A 20,193-nucleotide genomic window follows, 5' to 3' on the forward strand; every position below is an offset into this window, starting at 1 on the left:
AACATTGAAATATACCTCAATGGTAACACGCTCATTACAAGCTTCGATGATGTCATTCACTCGACCACTCTCTTTTATTACTATGATGATAAACAAAACGTAAAGATGACCTTTTCGAAAATGAATCATTTCGTAGACACAATCCGCGCCTTTTCTATTTTCGCACAACCTTGTTTTATTTGGTGCTATTTATAACCGTGGCTTTTATTTGATTTCCAAAAATGTACGTATCCCGCGGGGCGGAGCGGGACGATCTATTTTAGATGCGAATGCGGTAGGTTCAACAAAGTCGCAACTGAAATTAAATCTGCCAACCGATTCTCGACTTTAATCATTCACCTTTAGGATTCCTTTTCACTTTGTTTACATCTAATTATATTGGTGATGCAGCCATTGTTTTTCTCGTAGTAACTGTTAATGCTATTGAACTGTTGTCGATGAGATGTTGTCTAGGCAATTTGTTTATTACCTTAGAGCAATAAATCCAAGCGCTATATTTTTGGCCGATGTCGACATTCTTGCTTTTTTGCCAGTCAGGTTTTTTCATTCAGTCTCGACAAAAGTGTAACAGTTAAAACTTTTCTGTTTGCCGAATATTTTAGTTTCATTAATTTAATAGTTTTATCACAATAATTAGTAACTATAAGAACTGTTTCATCATCATTGACGTCGATTTAACGTTAATTATATAAGTAGGTACGTAAATACGCGCCTTCATATCTCATTCATTTAAATACTCAATCAATCATTCAACGGAAACATACTACTTGCCCATCATGTCGGAACTCTTCCATTCTAAGGTTTCGATCTTTAAAACACGATTATGAATTGACGTTCTTCAGAACGCAAAGACACACATAAATCATAAAATTCAATATTTTGGCTCAAACATTAAACATTGAGTTTGGTTTGGTTGTCGCGAGCAATTAGCACATTCGTCACCTGTCATCGAGAGCTATGGTAACATTCGTGGAAAATACAATTTCATTCACACAACAGTAAGCCGTAACCTATGGGCACAGACGTCAGAATTGCATGAAGAATATAAGCCAAGATTGCTGTGTTAAAGATCGTAAACAGGGAACTACGAAGTATACTGATATGTTACAAAGACAGTTATAGTCCTTAGTGGAGAGTTAGTGAAAGATATTTGGCGTAAAGAGGTAGAGGATAACCGTTTGTTTTGTAAGATCAGTTACTGAGACGGTAATTACTATGATTATTGTATTGTGGTGATTGTTACGACTTTCAGTAAGATTAAGATTTCAGTAAGATGCTTGGAAGAAATCTGCCCAGCTACATTATGGCTCTATTCTCTAATGTTACAGCGCTGTGACATCATTCGTTTCCATGGCATGGCAACTCCATTGTTAGTTACCATGGCAACCCGCCATCCGTACTACCGCCGATACGAGTTGAACAAACAGTCAAAGTTGACATTTTAAAGTTCTTGTAAAATAAGATGCACCTCCAACTATTTTTCAGGTATGTGCATTTTGAGAACTTAAATGTGCCTAAAAAAACCTGCATTCCTGAGATTTTTCTTATTTCTTTACGTGTGTGAAGTCTGGCAATCCGCATTGGGCCAGCGTAAGGACTATTAGTCAAACTCCTCTCATTCTGAGAGGAGTTTAGTTCTCAATAGTGAGCCGTGTTAATAATGAATCATAAATAAACGTATTTCTAATTAAAATAAACATCCAAAACGTTTATCTATTTTCCCTAGAAGCGGAGACTGATTGTGTTTCCACTGAAACATTGATCTATCAATCGGCCTTTTCTGTTGAATTATTTGTAATGTAATCTAACATTGATTTCTTCACCACCATCATCATCATGATCATGATCATCACCATCATAATCATCATCATCATCATTATCATCATCATCATCATCATCTACATCATCAACAACCTGTATTTCTTCACTACTATTTAGAAAGCCATACCCTCTTATTTTCTTATCTAGCAAGTTTCCACTAACTGCATAATAGTGTGATACCGGTTGAACGAACCATTGGATCTCTTTGAATGTAGTAAATTAGTCTACCTGATTGATTGCAGGCACCTTTGAACTTGCGGAACACAGACGTTTGTCAGACAATCGTGCAAGTGGGCTAGCGTTTGCTAATGGCAGAATGTCCGGGGTATTTCTAGCGTTTCCACAAATATAAACACTGGCGTTTGAGGGCGCCGGTGCGTCGACCCCAATGGATATTGGGGAGTGCAAGCTTTCACTGCTTTTTGTTACAATATGTATATGTAGGACATGAAGTTACAAATTTTTCTTTGCATCTATTTTTGCGACTGGTGTTAGAAGCAAGACAGCTTCAGTATTTACTAGGTACAGAGGTCTTTCGGTTGAATCCCAAATAAAATTTTTTGTCACAGTTGTTTTGGAAATGATTTCGCTTGTCATTTTGCACTATATCCTTTGATTCCACAGAATTATTTTTTAGCAAAACTATTGAAAACTTGGTCCATAGTTCATCACCATCATCATTATTTCAGCCGATGGACGTCCACTGCAGACAATGCAGGACTTTCAAACATCACGATCCTGAGCCGCCTGCATCCAGCGAATCTTTCCGACTCGCGTGATGTCATCAGTCCACCTGGTCGGCCTCTCAGAGTCGGCGTCTAGAGGGTCGCTTTCAAGTGCGGTAGTTAATAGTTCATATACTGTTCCAATAGTATGATATTTTGCAAAAATATACAAATGAAGGTTTGTGATATCTTATTGATACCAATTACTACTTACTACTCATATCAAAAAACTTCTTTATCACAAAGCAATGATATAATGTTGATGATGTTTTTAGCTTCAATAAGTACTTAATAAGTTTTGTACAGTAAGACAATATTATGGCTGCGGCCTATGCGTCTAAGAAGAAGCCTACAAAAAACTCGGATCGAATTTCTGATACCGAAGCCAACTTGATTCTAATCGATAACAAAATTGTATTTCTAAATAGTTGATCTACTGGTAGTTGCCACATTGTTCAAGGAAATGTTATGTAAAGTGGAACAACGAATCTAATAAATCATAACATTGTGTTTACAACGCACCACATCAAAATGTTTTAGAACAGCAGCTACAGCTTTCTATATTCGTTGATGTGTTATGGGATTAATCGAATGTTGAATACAGAGATCAACAAGTACACAATAAACTAAAAGTACTTGTACATATAGCTGAACATAGAACCTCCTCCTTTTTGGAAGTCGGTTAAAAAACAAAAGCTCGCCTCTATTATCCTACAAAGAGAGGCTTTGTTTAAAAGCGAAGGTTGGTCCGTCTACCTATGCCTATATTATTGAGCCGGATCTAATGACGAATCGATTGAAAAGAACTGCTAGTGTCTCAAATTAATTTATTTAAATTCATTTTACTGTCTTAAACTCGTATTAACTTATATTATTTACATATAATTACCGGCACATGAGCTTAACACCAACTCTCAAGTTGGTGGATACAATATGGTGGCACTTCGTATGGCGTTCCTTGCATGCCCTGCGAAGTTTTTTCTTTGTATAAATGATAGCACACCGCGCGGCTTCACCCGCGTGGTTCCCGTTCCTTACCGGTGATAAAATATAAAGCCTATAGCACTTGGGGAGAGTAGCTTCCCAACAGCGAAATAATTTTTCAAATCGATTCAGTTGTTTCAGGGCCTATTTAATGTAAACAAATCTTTCCTACTTGTCAATCAATTATTTTCTCTAACACTATTATTCTAACATCATTATTAAACTAACCAACAAGCTAATAATCTTGTGTTTATACCAGAATCAAAGGGCTAAACTCTATTATCCTTGATTCAGATGTTTTGTAGTTTATTCGAAGAACTGCTGCAGTGTTGGTAACATTTCATAACATCCTTTGTAAATTTTACCCGTTTATATCGGTGGATTTGTTTAGTAAATAATTTTGATTTTAGAAGGCATAATAGTTATTACTGATCTAGCAACCATTGCTTTAGGAATGAAGTGTTTTAAAATTATTACCACTTATATAAGTTCTCAGAGGAGAATCAGTTTCGCGGCTTTTGACTATAGCTTGGCAACTTCGTTCATAACTCCTCCGATGGTCCGCGCGGGCCAGGGGGTGTAGCGATGAATGAAAAATCTACGACTGATGCATCTCACATCCCCGCACACCCGCGCAGTCTTTTCCCCCGTCGCCCGCATATCATGGGAGTGTCATTAACGAACTTGTCAGACTTAAAATATGCAGCCAATTTGAAAACTAGACCAGGTGCTGTAAGGTATTGAGTGTGCATAATTCGAGAACCGCATTGTGTTTACAGTTTTGAACCACAAGAGCATGATTATGATTCTGTATGTTACCAAGAGGTTGGTTGGTCCATTTTGACTAACACTACAAATTACTAAATAATAATATTATGTTTAGTAGTCTTTGCACACTGAACTTGTTTTATTTCTTGACTTCTTAAAACTTGAATGCATTTTGGTGTCTTATTTGTTTGGTTGTCTTTTATTTTATTAAATGAGAAGTTAGCACTTGACTGCAATCTCTCTTATGGTGTGATTTCGTTGTAATATGCGCCTATAACAAGTTTTATTAGAATTTAAACTTATTTCTATGGGATGCCAAAAATAAAATGTCACTAACAACGCAGTTGCCATGGAAATGAGCGATGTCACATCTCTGTAATTTTACAGAATGCAGAGGCAGATGTAAAGTTGTTTGTAACGTTTTCAAACCTAAACCATAAACCAATTTAACAATTTCACTAACCGATGGAAAGCTACACTATCAATTAGTAAAGCAGGCTGTATTTTATTCCCATCTATAGCAACAGGAACTGGGCAGATCAAACCCGTAACATCCGCTAGTAATAATAATTCGTATTAAATTCAAGGTAGGTATACAATAATAATCGAAAAGATTATGTCTATAAAGACTTGTGAGAAACATCATGAATGTTTAAGTAAGAACACAAGGCGTTGAAAACAAAGATTGAATGCACAATAAAGTTTTTCTGCAAGTTTGCCTTCTAGCAATTCCCCAAGCTCAAGGCGCAAGCATTGTTTGCGTTAACAAAAGACCATTTAGGTATATCCAAGCAAATTACTTTTGCATAAATGTGTGCTCATCGCTGATATCGCTTGCGGAATTCTGCTATATTTCCAAGGATTACCTGCCTGCTTGGCCTATTCACTAACTTTTAGTAACTTTTGGAGGATATTTTTAGGAATTCTTAAATAACGTGATTTCGTATTCACTCCTAACTTCATTGATGATTCATTTACTCCTAACTGATCAAAGTTTGTGTGTTTGACATTGTGACTTTCATTAACAATGGCCTTTACGGAATACGAAAAATGCTGTTGTTATTGATTTCATTAATATCAGGTGGCTAATAGAACAAAGTTAGTGAATATGCCAGGTCACCTATCTAATAGTAACTAACTATGTAAAATTCATTTTGTTTTTTTAATTTAGTTCGCCTTCATGTGATAAGAGTATGGAAACAGAGAACTACCTTGACAAATAAAATACCTCTTACCTTATGTAATTTAAAACTCTATACCAAAAGACCAGACAACCAAAACTGTTATGTGAAATAACTAAATAACAAAGAACATTAAAATTTTGATACAAAAGTAGCGGCTAATAAATAATATGCAGCTAATTTGAAAACAATGAAATTGAACAACTTCATATTATACGACAAAGCCAATATTGCTGTTCCAATCAATCATAATCAAGTCACGATTTTAAAATCTCACGATGTGCACTCATCACGTTTCATTGTAAAGGTAAACGACAGTCAAGTGCATGACTATGAATTTACCGACTTGTACAAAAAGTGACAATCGAAGATGGAAAGCTTTTTGAAGAGGTATGGATAGATTAAACAAAAAGAGAAATCGTAAACACCTGACAATTATCTGCATCGTAATAATAGCACAATTACGTGTGTATTTGTTTGTGTTTACTTTTCTCACAGATTAGCTAATCTCTGAAGCGCAAAACTGTTATGTTTAAATAAAATCCAACTGTTTTAATTATCGTCTCACGGTACATTTACATTTGCATGTGGCGTTAAGTGAAATTATTAAAATTTTGCCAAAATTCATATATGTACGAATAACAAGTTCTATAGTTAGGTAGTTCCTCATCTTATTCAAGAAGTTTGGCGTGCAGCAGGAGACATTATGTTATTCTTTTTCACAGGTGATATTGTTGTTTATTTCCAGAAATGTCAATTGAGTTTAGTTTTGTGTACATTTGTATTAGCAACAGTGTCTTTTCTAAATGCAATTTTCGAATAAATTGAAAGTACTTTGTTGCTTTTGATCTAAAATTTACTCTAACATAAAGAACGTCAAACGAGCAATTTGTATACCGCAGAGAACTTTTCCGCTTTTGAAGAAAAGGTCACTTGACGTCATTTACTCATCTGTTTCGAACACCTCAGCAGTTAAAATAAAATGATAGATATTACTACCGACACTAAAATGTTTGAACAAGCACATTAAATCTACGGAATAAGATTGCATTTGTATTGACGACCAACGAGCCAGCGTGACTAACTTTCAAAGGCAAGATTTTGTGTCATTTAAAAGTTAAAATCATTCTACACTTGTCACTGTCACAACAAGAAAATACAACATTTTAAGAGCTCTGCAAAACAATTAATAGCAAAGTGCTGATATTACATTAGTAAAATAAGACGAATTTCGTGAAACAGTTGGAAACCACCCATGAATTAGAAAATATTGTATACGAGCAGACTCAGCATTTTAAATTAGAAATATGGTATTTTTAGAGTTGCCGAGCCGGTGCGTCAGTTGATTTATAAAAGAGTTGCCGTTGACATCCACGTATTGCCTTCACCTTGACAGGGCACTGGTTTGTATCACTTGCATTGGCGTTGCCCGTGACATCCAACCGGTCGGCTAGTCCAAAATAAACACCATAACAATGATTCCGGCACCTAAATTAGTATGTTCGATGTTAACGCTTGGAAGCGATACAGGATTCTCAAAGATCAAAGCCAGGTAGAGTGAAAATTATCGCCGGAATTCAGAGCGCAGTGCTAAATAAACGTTGGTGGCAAAAATATACCTGAACTAGTCACGATCAAGGGCGCATAACCTGGATACGTTCATGAATCTAAGAGCTCAAACTTACAGGTTCAGTAGGCACATTTTTTCTGGTTTTCCTTGTGGTCGTTGTGGTGACTGTTTCCACAGTTTCGACCGTCTCTTCGATGTCTTCGTCGTCATCATTGTTGCCACTCCAGCCTTCGAAAAACTCCGTCATCTTTAGATGATCCTCAGACCACTTATATCACTAAAATAAGCCAGGATTGCCACACACTCACAGCACACAGAGTACACTAATGACACTTGAGTTCATTTTTCAAATTGCGTTTTCGTTATGTTCATTTAGGGGGTCGAGCTTTGCATCCATGTCCGGTAGAATCCGGTAAATATTCGCCAATGATCGATCAGGTTCGCACTTAACACGATAGCACTAAGGAGACGGCCACAGTGGATCTTGTTCAGAAACCTACTGGAAAACTGAAATAACCGCGGCGAACAAAAAGCACCAGCCAAAACATTTCACATGCACGATTATTATTAGTTGGACGATCTAGCCGAAAGAGCGAAGTGTCGCTGTGGCCTCTATGATACAATCAGATTGTTACTTTATTACTGTCCTACTCTGAAATGCCTTTGTATCTCTTCCCCTGTCGCAAAATATTATAGAAAAGTAATAAACGAGGATTCGCCAGAAAATCCTGGTTTATTACTTCTTTACAATATTATGCGACATAAATTACTTTTTATTGATGTCACTTTAATGTTGTCACTATAAACTGCTTTTTATTGTCGTCACTTTGATGTTATTGAAATTTTCCTTGCTGGGATATATTACATAACATCATCATCTCAGTCAATGGCTTCTCCACTGTTGAAATTAGGTGTTTCGGAAAGTACACGGTCATTTTTCGCTTTCTTAATTGTATCGGTTTATCTAAATGAGGAAACAATGTCAAACTGTTTATGGACAACTAGGTTATTAGATGAACGAGTTATGTAATATTGTTTGAAAAAATTCTGTCACATCTTACATACAAGTTTATTAATGAGAATATTTAGCATGAATAGCTTATTTTTTTAGGTATACTACTGATTTCTCAGTTACGTGACCATCTAAGCAGTTACTAGCTAGACTATTTATACAGTGTGAGGGAGAGCTTTCATTTATTGCTGTATGTATAGGAAAAATACACAATACTTTTGTGAATTTACTTACACTATAACCTATTGATGAACTTTACAAGAGAACAACAATTCTTATGTATTTTTGATAAAATAATAAAGGATTTTGTTGTCTATGTAATGTACCTTTGATAACATCTTCAGCTATGTTAGTTTTGATCAACTTTACAAGAAGTCTAAAATCAACCCTTACTTTTTCTCATTTTTTTTTGATTTCTGATGGTTTTTCTATTGGATATGAAGAGAACAATAATGATCTCTATCTTTTAGCTGATATTACTTATCTCCACTTAAATTAGTATCAATCAACTTTACAAGAGGCTAAAAATCATCTATTACGACATTTTTATTTTATTTTTGATGGCTTTTATAATGAATATAAAGAGAATTTATAATGTTCTCTATCTTTTCGCTTATATTATTTCCTTCTATCCTAAGTTGTTTATCTGTTTGTTTATGGACGTCCTTGTTTTTTGGTTTCTTGAAAACGCCTCTGGTCCTATGTTGTATGCGACCGTCCAAAAGTAGCGTCGGCGTAGGAGTCGACAGCTTCCCCACTTAATATAAATACGCGGCTCTTCTAATACTCCGCGATAAATCTGTACCACATTCGCCCATGGGGTTATGCGATTAACAAATTTACTGGCTCATCGATAAAGTCCTTTATCGAATGCAGCCGGCTATTTAAATTACAAGATTTCCTAGTAACGGTTCAGCGAATCACGAAATTGCATCTTGTTAACTTTGTGGTAGAGCGGAAAATATTACTGGTACGCTCTATGTGGGTCATATCTGCCATATTTTGGCATTTTTAATAACGATTAAACAGTGATCCGTTTAAAATCCTATTTTATGTATTACTAGCGACCTGCCCTGGCTTCGCACGGGTGCTTTATTGTACATACTAACAGTATGGTTAGTCTATTCTACAGGAAGATATCCTTTAGTACATAGATACCCCGCCAAAGGAATCCGGGACAGAACGTATGGCTCGGCAGCAACTATGCCTCTGGTTTTTCAATCTCTTAAATAAATTTTCTGTACTATATAATATGTATGTACTTTTTATATTTATAGACCTTTCTCTTGAATTACTCTATCTATTGCTAAAACTGCTTATAATCCATTGAATATTTTAAAAGATCTAAGCGAACATTCAGAAACAAAAGCTACTTCATTTTAAACTATTACTATGTGTTGACCCGGCAAACATTTGCTTTCATAGGAAAACATTAAAATTGCGATTAAAAATTTTCTATCATAACAATAACACTAAAATTGCGATTAAAAAATAGGGGGTGGTAATTGAAAGTTTTCTTTTTTTACAATTTTCTTTACAAAAGAATACTGAATGCCACGAGGGGTAATTAAGAAAACCTCAACGGTAATTCATTTTGTGTAGGTACATCAGGCTGTATAGGTATTACATCGTTATAGAAATTTCTAAATATTTTTTTCAAGTCTAAACCCAAGGTCTTCAGTAAAAAAATCAACCCACACCAAATTAATGCAAACTCACGCGTCATTTCAGAAGTGTCATCCAGTTTCCAAGCTGACGTCATCCAAGGTGACTTACCTGTAATCATAATTAAGATTATAGCGGATGGAGAATATAGTGAAGTGTCGTGGGCAGAAGACATAACGGTTACATTTCCTTTACATCGCAAGGTTTTAGCAGTGTTATCACATCACATCACACTAATATATAAATGCGAAAGTTTGTGTGTGTGTAAGTGTGTATGTTTATTCCTTTGTGGAGAGACTACTGAAGCGATTTGGCTGAGATTTGGATGGAAATAGATTTTACTCTGGCTACTTATAATTCCGGAAAAATCCACGGTTCCCGAGGGATTTGTCAAAAATTTAATTCCACGTGGACTAAGTCGCGGAAATCCGCTAGTGTGATATGAATACGAGCAGTGATAGCTCAGTCGATACGACCTCTGCCTCCGATTCCGGGTGTGGGTTCAAATTCGGTCCAGGGCATGCACCCTCAACTTTTCACTTGTGTGCATTTTAAGGAATTAAATATCACGTGTCTCAAACGGCGAAGGAAAAACATCGTGAGAAAACCTGCATACCTGGGAATTTTCTTAATACTCTACGTGTGTGAAGTCTGCCAATCTGCATTTGGCCAGTGGTAACGCCTAACCCCCCTCATTTTGAGGAGACTCGTGCTTAACAGTGAGCCAAATATGGGGTGTTAATGATGATGAAAAATTTAAATAATCAATCAGTAGGTACCAGTGTCGAAGGATGAAATTTTGACGTAGGTAATATAAGAAAATTCGTACCGTTTGATAGAAACTCACACACACAAAGACATCTATACATATATATTCATTACAATACTAAATGAATTTGTTTTATAAAAGTTAACCCGACAGGAATCGGCCTGTATGAACTCTTCGCCGCTGGTACCTAGTTCTTACTGGGTTCTGTGTATAGATACTATAATGATTGTATTGTAGAAACAGATAGAAAATCAGCAGTATACTGGGTCACATCAATATTAACAAGATGTGCTCCATTGAAAGTCGTACACATTTCTATTGATTTCCCAACATTATTTGCATTCACAGCGTTTTTTAATGTTTTATTTATGCGACACACTTATAGATTTTAATAAATTAATATTTAATACGTATTGTGATCATTGTTACATCACAGATAGTTTTGAAGCGTCCAAAATGGCCGGACTCACACCAAGAGGTCGTATACCTGCCCCTGTAGCTAAGATGCACGTCGATTCTCTTTCTACGATTACAAACGCTTCGAAAACTAGATAAATGTATGAATATGCGAATTTTTGTATCCTTTTTTATTGTGCTGATAAGTCGAAGAACCAATCATTTCACAATTATTTTCAAAAACTGATAATTTGATAAATGCAACGCGAGTTATTATTTTGAGATTTTTTTATTCTTTACAAGTTAGCCCTTGACTACAATCTCACCTGATCGTAAGTGATGATACAATCTAAGTTGGAAGCGGGCTAACTTGTTAGGAGGAGGATGAAAATCCACACCCCTTTTACCTAGGTTTCTACACGACATCGTATCGGAACGCTAAATAGCTTGGCGGTACGTCTTTGTCGGTAGGGTGGTAACTAGCCACGGCCGAAGCCTCCCACCAGCCAGACCTGGACCAAATTAAGAAAATCTCAATCGGCCCAACCGGGGATCGAATCTGTAATGTATTGTAGGTAGTTCAATAATAAATGTATGCAAGCAACTCAATAAAGTCAGTCTGAGTTCAACCGCCATTGTGTTTTACTTGATAATTACAAGTGGCGCAGTCTATTGGAAATATCGTCGAAAATACTGATTATGTCGTGTGTTAAATTAAATAAAAGTGATTTTTATGATGTAGTGGAGTCGGATTCACATGTACGACTTGTGGAACAATGTATTTGTTTAAAAGTTGGTGCGTTGCGAGCAGCCACGTTGGCGGGACAAGTCGATGGCATGACATACTTATGTGGTTGCGACTCGAGTTTATCAAAGCATTTTGAATGCATTACATACTACAAACACAAAGTCTCTCGGCAGTACAGATTTCGACAGCGGCGACGAGTAAAGATTTATAAAGACTTAAGTTCAGGCCCTGTCGCGGAATCTACGCAAAACAACAAGATGGCGGTGGAGCTGGCGTGTGTTAGTACCTGTGAAACGCCGGGCTCATCTGACTCAAGACTCAGGCAAGTGGAATGCTGTCTCCATCGCGGGGCAGCTGCAGTTGTATCTGCGGGCAACGCGCGAGTGCGGAAGTCCACTTGCAGGACATGTTACATAGGACTCGGGCAGGGCGAAGACGGACTGAACCGTGCGGCAGGCACCACGGGCAGCGTGCGATTGCAGTTGTCTGCTTGCCTGAGGTGTAACAAAAGACTCCGGCAGGGCGAAGAAGGACTGCATCGCGGCGCAGCTGTGGTGGTTACCACGGGCAAGTGTACGAGTGCAGTGCTCTGTCGAAGGTGTAATAAAGGACTCCGGCGGGGCGAAGAAGGACTGCATCGCAGTGCAGCTGTGGTAGTCACCACGGGCAAGCACGCGAGGTCAGCAGTCTGCTGGTCGGAAGTGTAACCATGAACTACGGCAGGGCGAAGACAGACTGCATCGCAGCGCAGCTGTGGTGGTCACCACGGGCAAGCGCGCGAGGGCAGTTGTCTGCTTGTCGGAGAAGTGATGGTGTAGATAGTATTGCAAATGTATAAAGCGAAAAGAGTCGCTAGTGTTAAAAAGCGAAAAGAGTCGTTAATGTAAAAAGCAAAAAGTGTTGCAAAGGTGAAAAGCGAAAAGTATTTCAAATGTAAAAAGTGAAAAATGTTTCAAATATAAAAAGCGAAAAGTGTTTCAAATGTAAAAAGCGAAAAGTGTTTCAAATGTAAAAAGCGAAAAATGATTCAAATGTAAAAAGCGAAAAGTGTTTTAAATGTAAAAAGCGAAAAATGTAGTGAAAATAGAAAAAGTGTACCTACTATTGAGCTAATTGAAATTGAATTTAATAATGTTTTTGTGTATTACAAGACAAGTTAACTATGTAAGGAGATAATTATGTTGTTAAAATGATGTACCCGAAGCACCACATTTAAAGCAAGGTAAATAAGGAAGATCCTTACATTTAAGGTACAGTGTTAGTAATAATTTATTTGTTTACTTGCTAATTCTAAAAATGACTGTAAGTATAAGTCTATAATACGTAATAGGGTTATACAACATAATATAAGGAATGCTCATTGCCTACCTGAGGAATTATGTCAATCGAAATTAAAAATTAAATTAAATAATCATAGATAATTTAGAAATTGTGTTTAGAATTAGCAACAAGGATGACTTAATTATGAATAATTATATATTAAACTGGCATGGCTGTGAGAGTATACTAAGCTTAATTTATTGTGATTCTGTATCTACAAGTATGATACTTATTATTGGAAAAACGATGAGAAAGTACATATAGATAATATTATTAATGATTGGTTGCTTGGAACCGTTATCCACAGCATGAGATGACTATCCTGTGAAGTTATTATGTTGGTTATTAAAATACTAACAAAAATAATTGGTATATGTATGTTCCTATGTGTATAGCCTCTTAGCCATGTGTATAGTTCATAATTTATATCAAAGGATAATGATATTCCAAGTAGATAGATATTATAAGGCCACAGTAATTATGTGGTTTTACACAAATACTGACCTAAGTACCATATGAATCTAATATCCTTCCTTCCCTGGCTAATAGCTGTGTAAACCTAAGATCCCAAACAGATAAGATACCAGATCAGATAAGTACCTGCTCCTATATTGTTTAGAAATTGATTGATTTGGGCTGTGTGGGATATCTATAGGGGTGAGGTACCCATAGTCGTGAAGATTGTTAGATACTTAGGTTGGTACGTTAAAAATGGGAACAAAATAGGCTACTTGGTAGGTACACGAATAGTTTTATGATGGTCTAATGATGTAAAAATGAATAGCTATTTTATGGCTTTATCAACGATATGATATGTATGATATATCAACGTAGATATATAGGTACAAAATGATTGCAATTATTCTTATAGAAAACTCAAACTTACATGACATGTGATCTCAAATGTTAAAATATGGGGTGATATGTACATGTTACTAAGTATGTATTCTGCACTAATTAACTATATGTGCATAGCAAAATTTTATAAGTTGAAGATATACTTTTAATCACTAGGTATCAACATACATAGGATATTGGGATTACGGAGAATCTTACTGGTTGTAATACTAACTATTTAAATTACTGTAAAGCAGAAAACTGGGTAGGTATATGTATGTAACTGTTTAAGTGAACAGTAGGGATATATACGAGTACATATGCATAGGTTGATATGTGTAGAACCTGGGGATTGTTTGTAATAAAGGATAGGTAATAAATGTAAAAGCAAAAAAAAATAGTGAGTTTTGTAAAAGATTATGTACTTACCTACCTACCAGCGAGTATGGTATATAAACAAACGTAATGTATGTATATTTATAAAGGAAGGTGTAATGGCTATGTATAAATTGGTTGAGTCGCATGTCAAAGGATGTCAAAGATAAAGTCTAAAACGTTAGAGAAATTAAAGTTTGTATTTAAAACTGAAATTATCAAAATAGTATAAAAGTACCTACATAATATAGGTGTTTGAAAAATTTAAAAGTAATTCTTAATAAGTATTTTTTAAATAACTTTATTACTGTCTTCAGTGTAAGTTTACAGTTAAGTTAGAAACATATGTGTAGGTACTGAATCGATTTTAATGTTATTTATCAGTTTACTTTATCAGTAAGTAGGTTTAGATTTGGATAGGCAGTGTTTTTAATATCTTGTGCAGATACAAGTCTAGTGTCAAGTGTAGAAATTGTACTTTTTTGTTTTTTGTGTGTACATTCAGAGGTAACTGACCATTGACTAAACAAATAATAATAATAAAAAAAAAACAATATACCTTTAAATAGGTATTCCAAACGTGTAGATATTGAAATGTAGTCAGTGGCAAGTATCAAGTAATGTGGGTACTAAATTGCTTTGGCTTTCCATTTCTGAATAATTGTGTAAACAATTAACTGGTACCAATAATAATAATTAGTTATATGATAAGGTATAGATTCCATTATATGGGTATTTATTTGGTGCTTAGTTATATTTGGATTATGAAATTATTCAAGTAATGGTAAAATGCCATTTACTAAGTAGTTAGTAGGTACACACATCAGTTCAGTAGTAAGATACTTTATACTTAAATTGATAACAAATGAATACCCGTACTTAAAATAATATTATATCCAATTGGTTAAAATTTCTGTTCTGGCTATATTTTACGTACCTATATGTCAATATATTCTAATTATAAGTTGTATACCGATTTAAGTACCTACTAATAACTTACCTACCTTTTTTTTTTCTTAGAGGGGAAGTGTAATGTATTGTAGGTAGTTCAATAATAAATGTATGCAAGCAACTCAATAAAGTCAGTCTGAGTTCAACCGCCATTGTGTTTTACTTGATAATTACAGAATCCAGGACCTCCGATTTGTAAATCCACCGCGCATACCTCTGCGCCACGGAGGCCGCCAAATTGGTAAAAATGTAGCTGCTGCTGGAACCAGCATGATTTCAAAAGTGGGCTATGAGAAAAATGTTTGGGAACCTCTGATTATAGTGATACTGTGATGTTGAAACTGTTGATTACCACTTACAGACAGATAAATATTATACTAAGTACTGTCATTGATCAAATCAAATTATATTTAATGCGAATTCATATTACAACCAGATTGATGTAGATGGACAATGATAACTTTTCGTTGTAGATGGTACTGTCGGATATGCTAGTGAAATATAAACAAAACACAATAATTATCATCATCATCATCATTATCAACCCATATTCGGCTCACTGCTGAGCTCGCGTCTCCTCTCAGGATGAGAGGGGTTAGGCCAATAGTCCACCACGCTGGCCCAATGCGGATTGGCAGACTTCACACACGCAGAGAATTAAGAAAATTCCCTGGTATACAGGTTTCCTCACGATGTTTTCCTTCACCGTTTGAGACACGTGATATTAAATTTTATATTTACATATTTTGTTGAATTTTGAGAATTGGTAAAATTTTAGCTGCTGCTGGAACCAGTTGATTATGAGAAAAATGTTTGGAAACCTCTGATTATAGTGATACTGTGATGTTGAAACTGTTGTTTACCACTTACAGACAGATAAATATTATACTAAGTACTGTCTTGATCAATGATCAAATTATATTTAATGCAAATTCATATTACAATCAGATTGATGTAGATGAATAACGATAATTTTTCGTTGTAGATGGTGCTGTCGGATATGCTAGTGAAATATAAACAAAACACAATAATATTTCTTTCAAATTACCTGTTCTACAAATGTAGCACCACATTAAAATCATATTCAATTGAGGAAACATAGTTATAGGGCTGCGCCAGTAATATACCAAATGACATTGGGTGCCTAAAATAACACATTCCGCTTTATATTATATAGCTGGCTGGCATTAGTACGGTTGCCGTTTCTTTTCTGTAAATAAATAGTGAAAACCGGACAAGTGTCAGGCGGATTCGCCCACAGAGGGTCCCGTACAAATCATTCTTCGTCATAATTCGAAAACTAATCATCATAAAAACAATTAAAATTTAATCAAGCTTGTACCAATGAAGCATTTTCAAACGACACTGTTAGTGACTCAATTCAAAATTTAGACTTGATTTACGTAATTAAATGTATTAGCTTCTGTATTCCTTAAACTTGAAGTATAAAATGGTATTTGGTATTCACTAAATTTCATAGTTCTAGTTTATTCGTAAGGTATTCGTAATAAAGTTTGATTTTTTTACAGCTTCTACTACCAATATAGTTTTAATTCCAACTCGATCTACGGATTCCCGGGATAAAGACTATTGACTCTTGATAAACAGATACACAGACAACGACGTGATCCTTTAATCAGTGTTTGGTTTGTTTTTTTTTAAGATTATTGATCATAATTTGAGACACGGGACCCTAAAACAAAGTTCGTCACTGTCATTTCCTTCGGCTGTAAGGGACGTAATTATTTGGAAAGGCTTTTAAAAACAAAACATCTGAATGTTATTATTTTTAATTAAAAGTTTTTGAAGTTAGGCCAATTTTTTCGAGATTGCTATGCGTTGATAAAGGCCTGCGCACACGCAGCGAATGCGTGCGTAAGTATTGACGTATATCGCAAAACAACATCAATGTCGGTACGGTTTTTTTTTTAATTCTTTTAGGTCTAGTACTAGTGATTTAAACAAAAAGCCGATTAAATTCAGCTGTTTGTAGCTTAAAAAAGTTAAAAAAAAATCGTTGTTCTAATTATGTACCTGTGTTCAAACAGGAAAAGCTTTTGTTCAAAAAACAGGAAATAGACGGCGTGTTCGCAGCTCGCTAATTAAGAAATTTAGTTTTAGTGTGGAAGGAACTATGCTCCTTTATTTATAATCAATGGTTAGTAGCTGTAATTCAGATTTTTACTTGGTTAAATAATCGTAACTGAAATACTTTTTGGAACAATACGATTTACTAAAGTATCAAGTCAAATCGCAGCTACAGTACATCCACACAATAATTAATTTGCTTATTTTGTTTTCTTTTTTAGTCTTAATATTAATAACAAAAAATAAAACAGCATGCACGCAGTTGACCAACAAACTACGTTCTATCTAATTAAGAAAATTAATTTTACTTTGAGAGTGACTATCGTTGTTTATTTATACTCAGTATTTATTGTTATTCAGAATGTTACTGTTATTTCTCTAATATTTATATGGATGAAAATGAAACACTGTATACGTGATTAGTCTATAATCCGGACTGCCACATGACGGCGCGGGCGCAGCCGCGTCAAGCCGATTAAAATACTACCCACATAATAACATCCCTCCACCAATAGTTTACAATTACACAAATTAAAAAATAATTATCAGAAATATTTTCTGTAGTCTAAATGTATAGGCTTGCGAGCCCGCTTGGATCTGGGGGTTCTAGCATCCGGTGAATGGACGGCTGTATGAGTCGGAGATGTCGAAGTGCTTGGGTCTGGGTTTGTTTCTTGATTTGGTCTCATATGCGGTATCTCTGGACTCTGGTTAGTAATCTCACTACCACAGGTTGCCGGTTCTACTACTGCCGTCCGAGTCTGAGAACCTGTACCCACATAATAACAGTTACATAGTTAAATAATGCTCGTTGAGCATACGTATGCTTGTAAAACACGGGGACAGCGCCATTTAAAAAGCAAAAGCTTTTGTCCAAGAAACAGGAAATAGACGGCATGTTTGCAGTTCGCCAAGAAACTACGTTCTATCTAATTAAGAAGAAAATTAATTTTAGTGTCACGGGACCGTTTATCAAAATGTATCACGCCTCGACTATTTGCGACAAATAGGAAGTAAATCAAATATATTATATGGGTGCAGTGTGTTATGGTTTAGCAATAGTACAGTACGGACATCTTGAAAATCGCTTTCATTTAGCGTCAAGCGCAATAAATAGTCGAAATTATTGTAAATAAAAACTTTAAAATTATAATTTACAAGTTTTTTAATGTATAAAGTATAAATATTAGTTAGTTAGTATAATATTACTTTTAATATTCATACACCTGTCAAGGTAGAAAGTATGTATGTCTATAGCTTGTTCTGTAAACCTTCTGTACTTTCTCATGAATAAATGAATTATTATTACTGGTACTGGTAGGGTACTGTTTAAGTAAATAAATAAATAAATAAATAAATAAATAAATAAATAAATTATTATTATTAAAAAATATTCTTTGCTAAACTCCGCCTTCTAAAATGCACTTAACTACAGACACAAAATATACAAAATTTGCGCCGAGTTCAAATAGATCCACAGAAAGATAGCCGTGAGAAATCTACTTCAATAACTGTTATATTCGTTTTACGCCTTTCAAGGACGAGGTACGAATATGTAAGGCTGCCAGTTGCATGCTAGTAAGTGTTACTTGGTTTATAGGCGATGGATTCTCACTTACACAAGACCAGGCCCTATTTTTGGTGCATCAATCCATATTAAAGGCGAAATTAAATTTGTTTGTTTATTACGTTTTTGTGGCTAAACTACTAAACGGAGTTTAAAAATTCTTTCCCAACTGAAAACTATATTATCAGCGAGTGACATAGGTTATAATTTATTCCTTTTATTTTCTTGGGAACTCGAACTACGCGGACAATACTGCGGCTCGTCCGTTAGAGATTCCTATTAAAAATATTGTTCTGTTGTTTAAAGGCGTGACCGATCTGTATGATTGCTAAATTGTTGTAGCTCATACGTAGCAAGCGTTTCGTTCTCCCGGAGGACGGTAGGCGAGTGCGGGCTGCGGACAGCGGAGTGCTGGCTCGTGACTCACAAAACTTGCTAGTTGTTTTCCTTATTGTGAATCTAAAAATACCTAATTTTATAAACATCTGCGGTTCCCAACATCAGTTATGATCATCGGACTTTGCACGTCTGGTGGTACACATGACTTCTCTCAAGCTTCAGTCCCCTTTATACCCTTCATTATCATCATCAGCCTATTTTTTGGGACCTTCTTGTAGGTTCGAGGAGATTTTGACTTGGACTTATCACGCTGCTCCAATGCCGGCTTGATAACGATTAATGTTAGAAGTTAATGAAAATTAACGGTCCCTGTTCCCTGGTCCACTTGGCTAAGTGGCACGTCGATTCTCTTTCTACGATCGCAAACGCTTCGAAAACTAAGAATTGAAAACTATGTATGGGAATGACATTCGCTATCGACAGGTCACGTGATCGAGATCTATCATGGCGTTGTCAATGTCTGTACACGGGTTCGTTGGCGTTTACGTTATTTTTGGGGTTGTAACAACTAATAAGTATCATTAACTTCCCAATTTCGAACTATTTTCTGTTTTTGTTTTAATACTTTCATAGCCTGACCTAGTGATTGATAATCAAACTTCTATTGATCCTTGTTTATTTTTTGAAGTGATAATTTTTTGTGGAAACGCCACTATGTCTGCTTTCCCTTACTCTCACGCCTACGGCAGCAGGTTTAAGTTTTTTAACTTACAAGAATTACTTTTAAAACAAAGTTTGTTTAAAGTCAAGATCAAATTGTGTACCTATCAATTTAGCATATTTTTAAATTTAAAATGGCATAAACTCCAAATAAACAAATCTTTGTTTACTCTCACGTGGCATGGCCGTGAGAAACAGCGTTGCAACTGCGTTTAACTTTTACTTCGGCAGTTTGGCAGCCAACGTTGTGTTATGATCGATATGAGTTGGCTGATCCGTTGTCGGCGCGACGTTTATGATCACAGATTAATTGACATAAGGGAGTAATAAACCGGAGCTATCATTGCTTTGTTACCG

General features: G+C 35.6%; 1 protein-coding gene across 8 annotated transcripts in view; it reads right to left on the minus strand.

The window, feature by feature from the left end:
* LOC112043483 (tropomodulin-1) overlaps positions 1–20,193 on the minus strand; it is a 104,840-nt gene that overhangs the window by 51,112 nt on the left and 33,535 nt on the right. For 2 of the 8 annotated variants that reach the window (XR_002886687.2, XR_008251329.1), the window contains exon 1: positions 7,165–7,432. The exons of 1 other annotated variant lie outside the window; for it this stretch is intronic. Coding sequence is in view for 2 of the 7 variants with exons in the window: in XM_024078904.2 (XP_023934672.2) it covers positions 7,165–7,296 (132 nt within the window). In the remaining 5 variants the exon portion in view is untranslated. Of the gene's footprint in view, positions 1–7,164; positions 7,433–20,193 lie in introns of those variants that run through there. 5 more of the 8 variants (XR_002886688.2, XR_002886689.2, XR_008251330.1 and 2 more) reach the window with 5 other exon arrangements.

This window comes from Bicyclus anynana, chromosome 12 (assembly GCF_947172395.1).
Source record: "Bicyclus anynana chromosome 12, ilBicAnyn1.1, whole genome shotgun sequence".
NCBI lineage: Eukaryota > Metazoa > Arthropoda > Insecta > Lepidoptera > Nymphalidae > Bicyclus > Bicyclus anynana.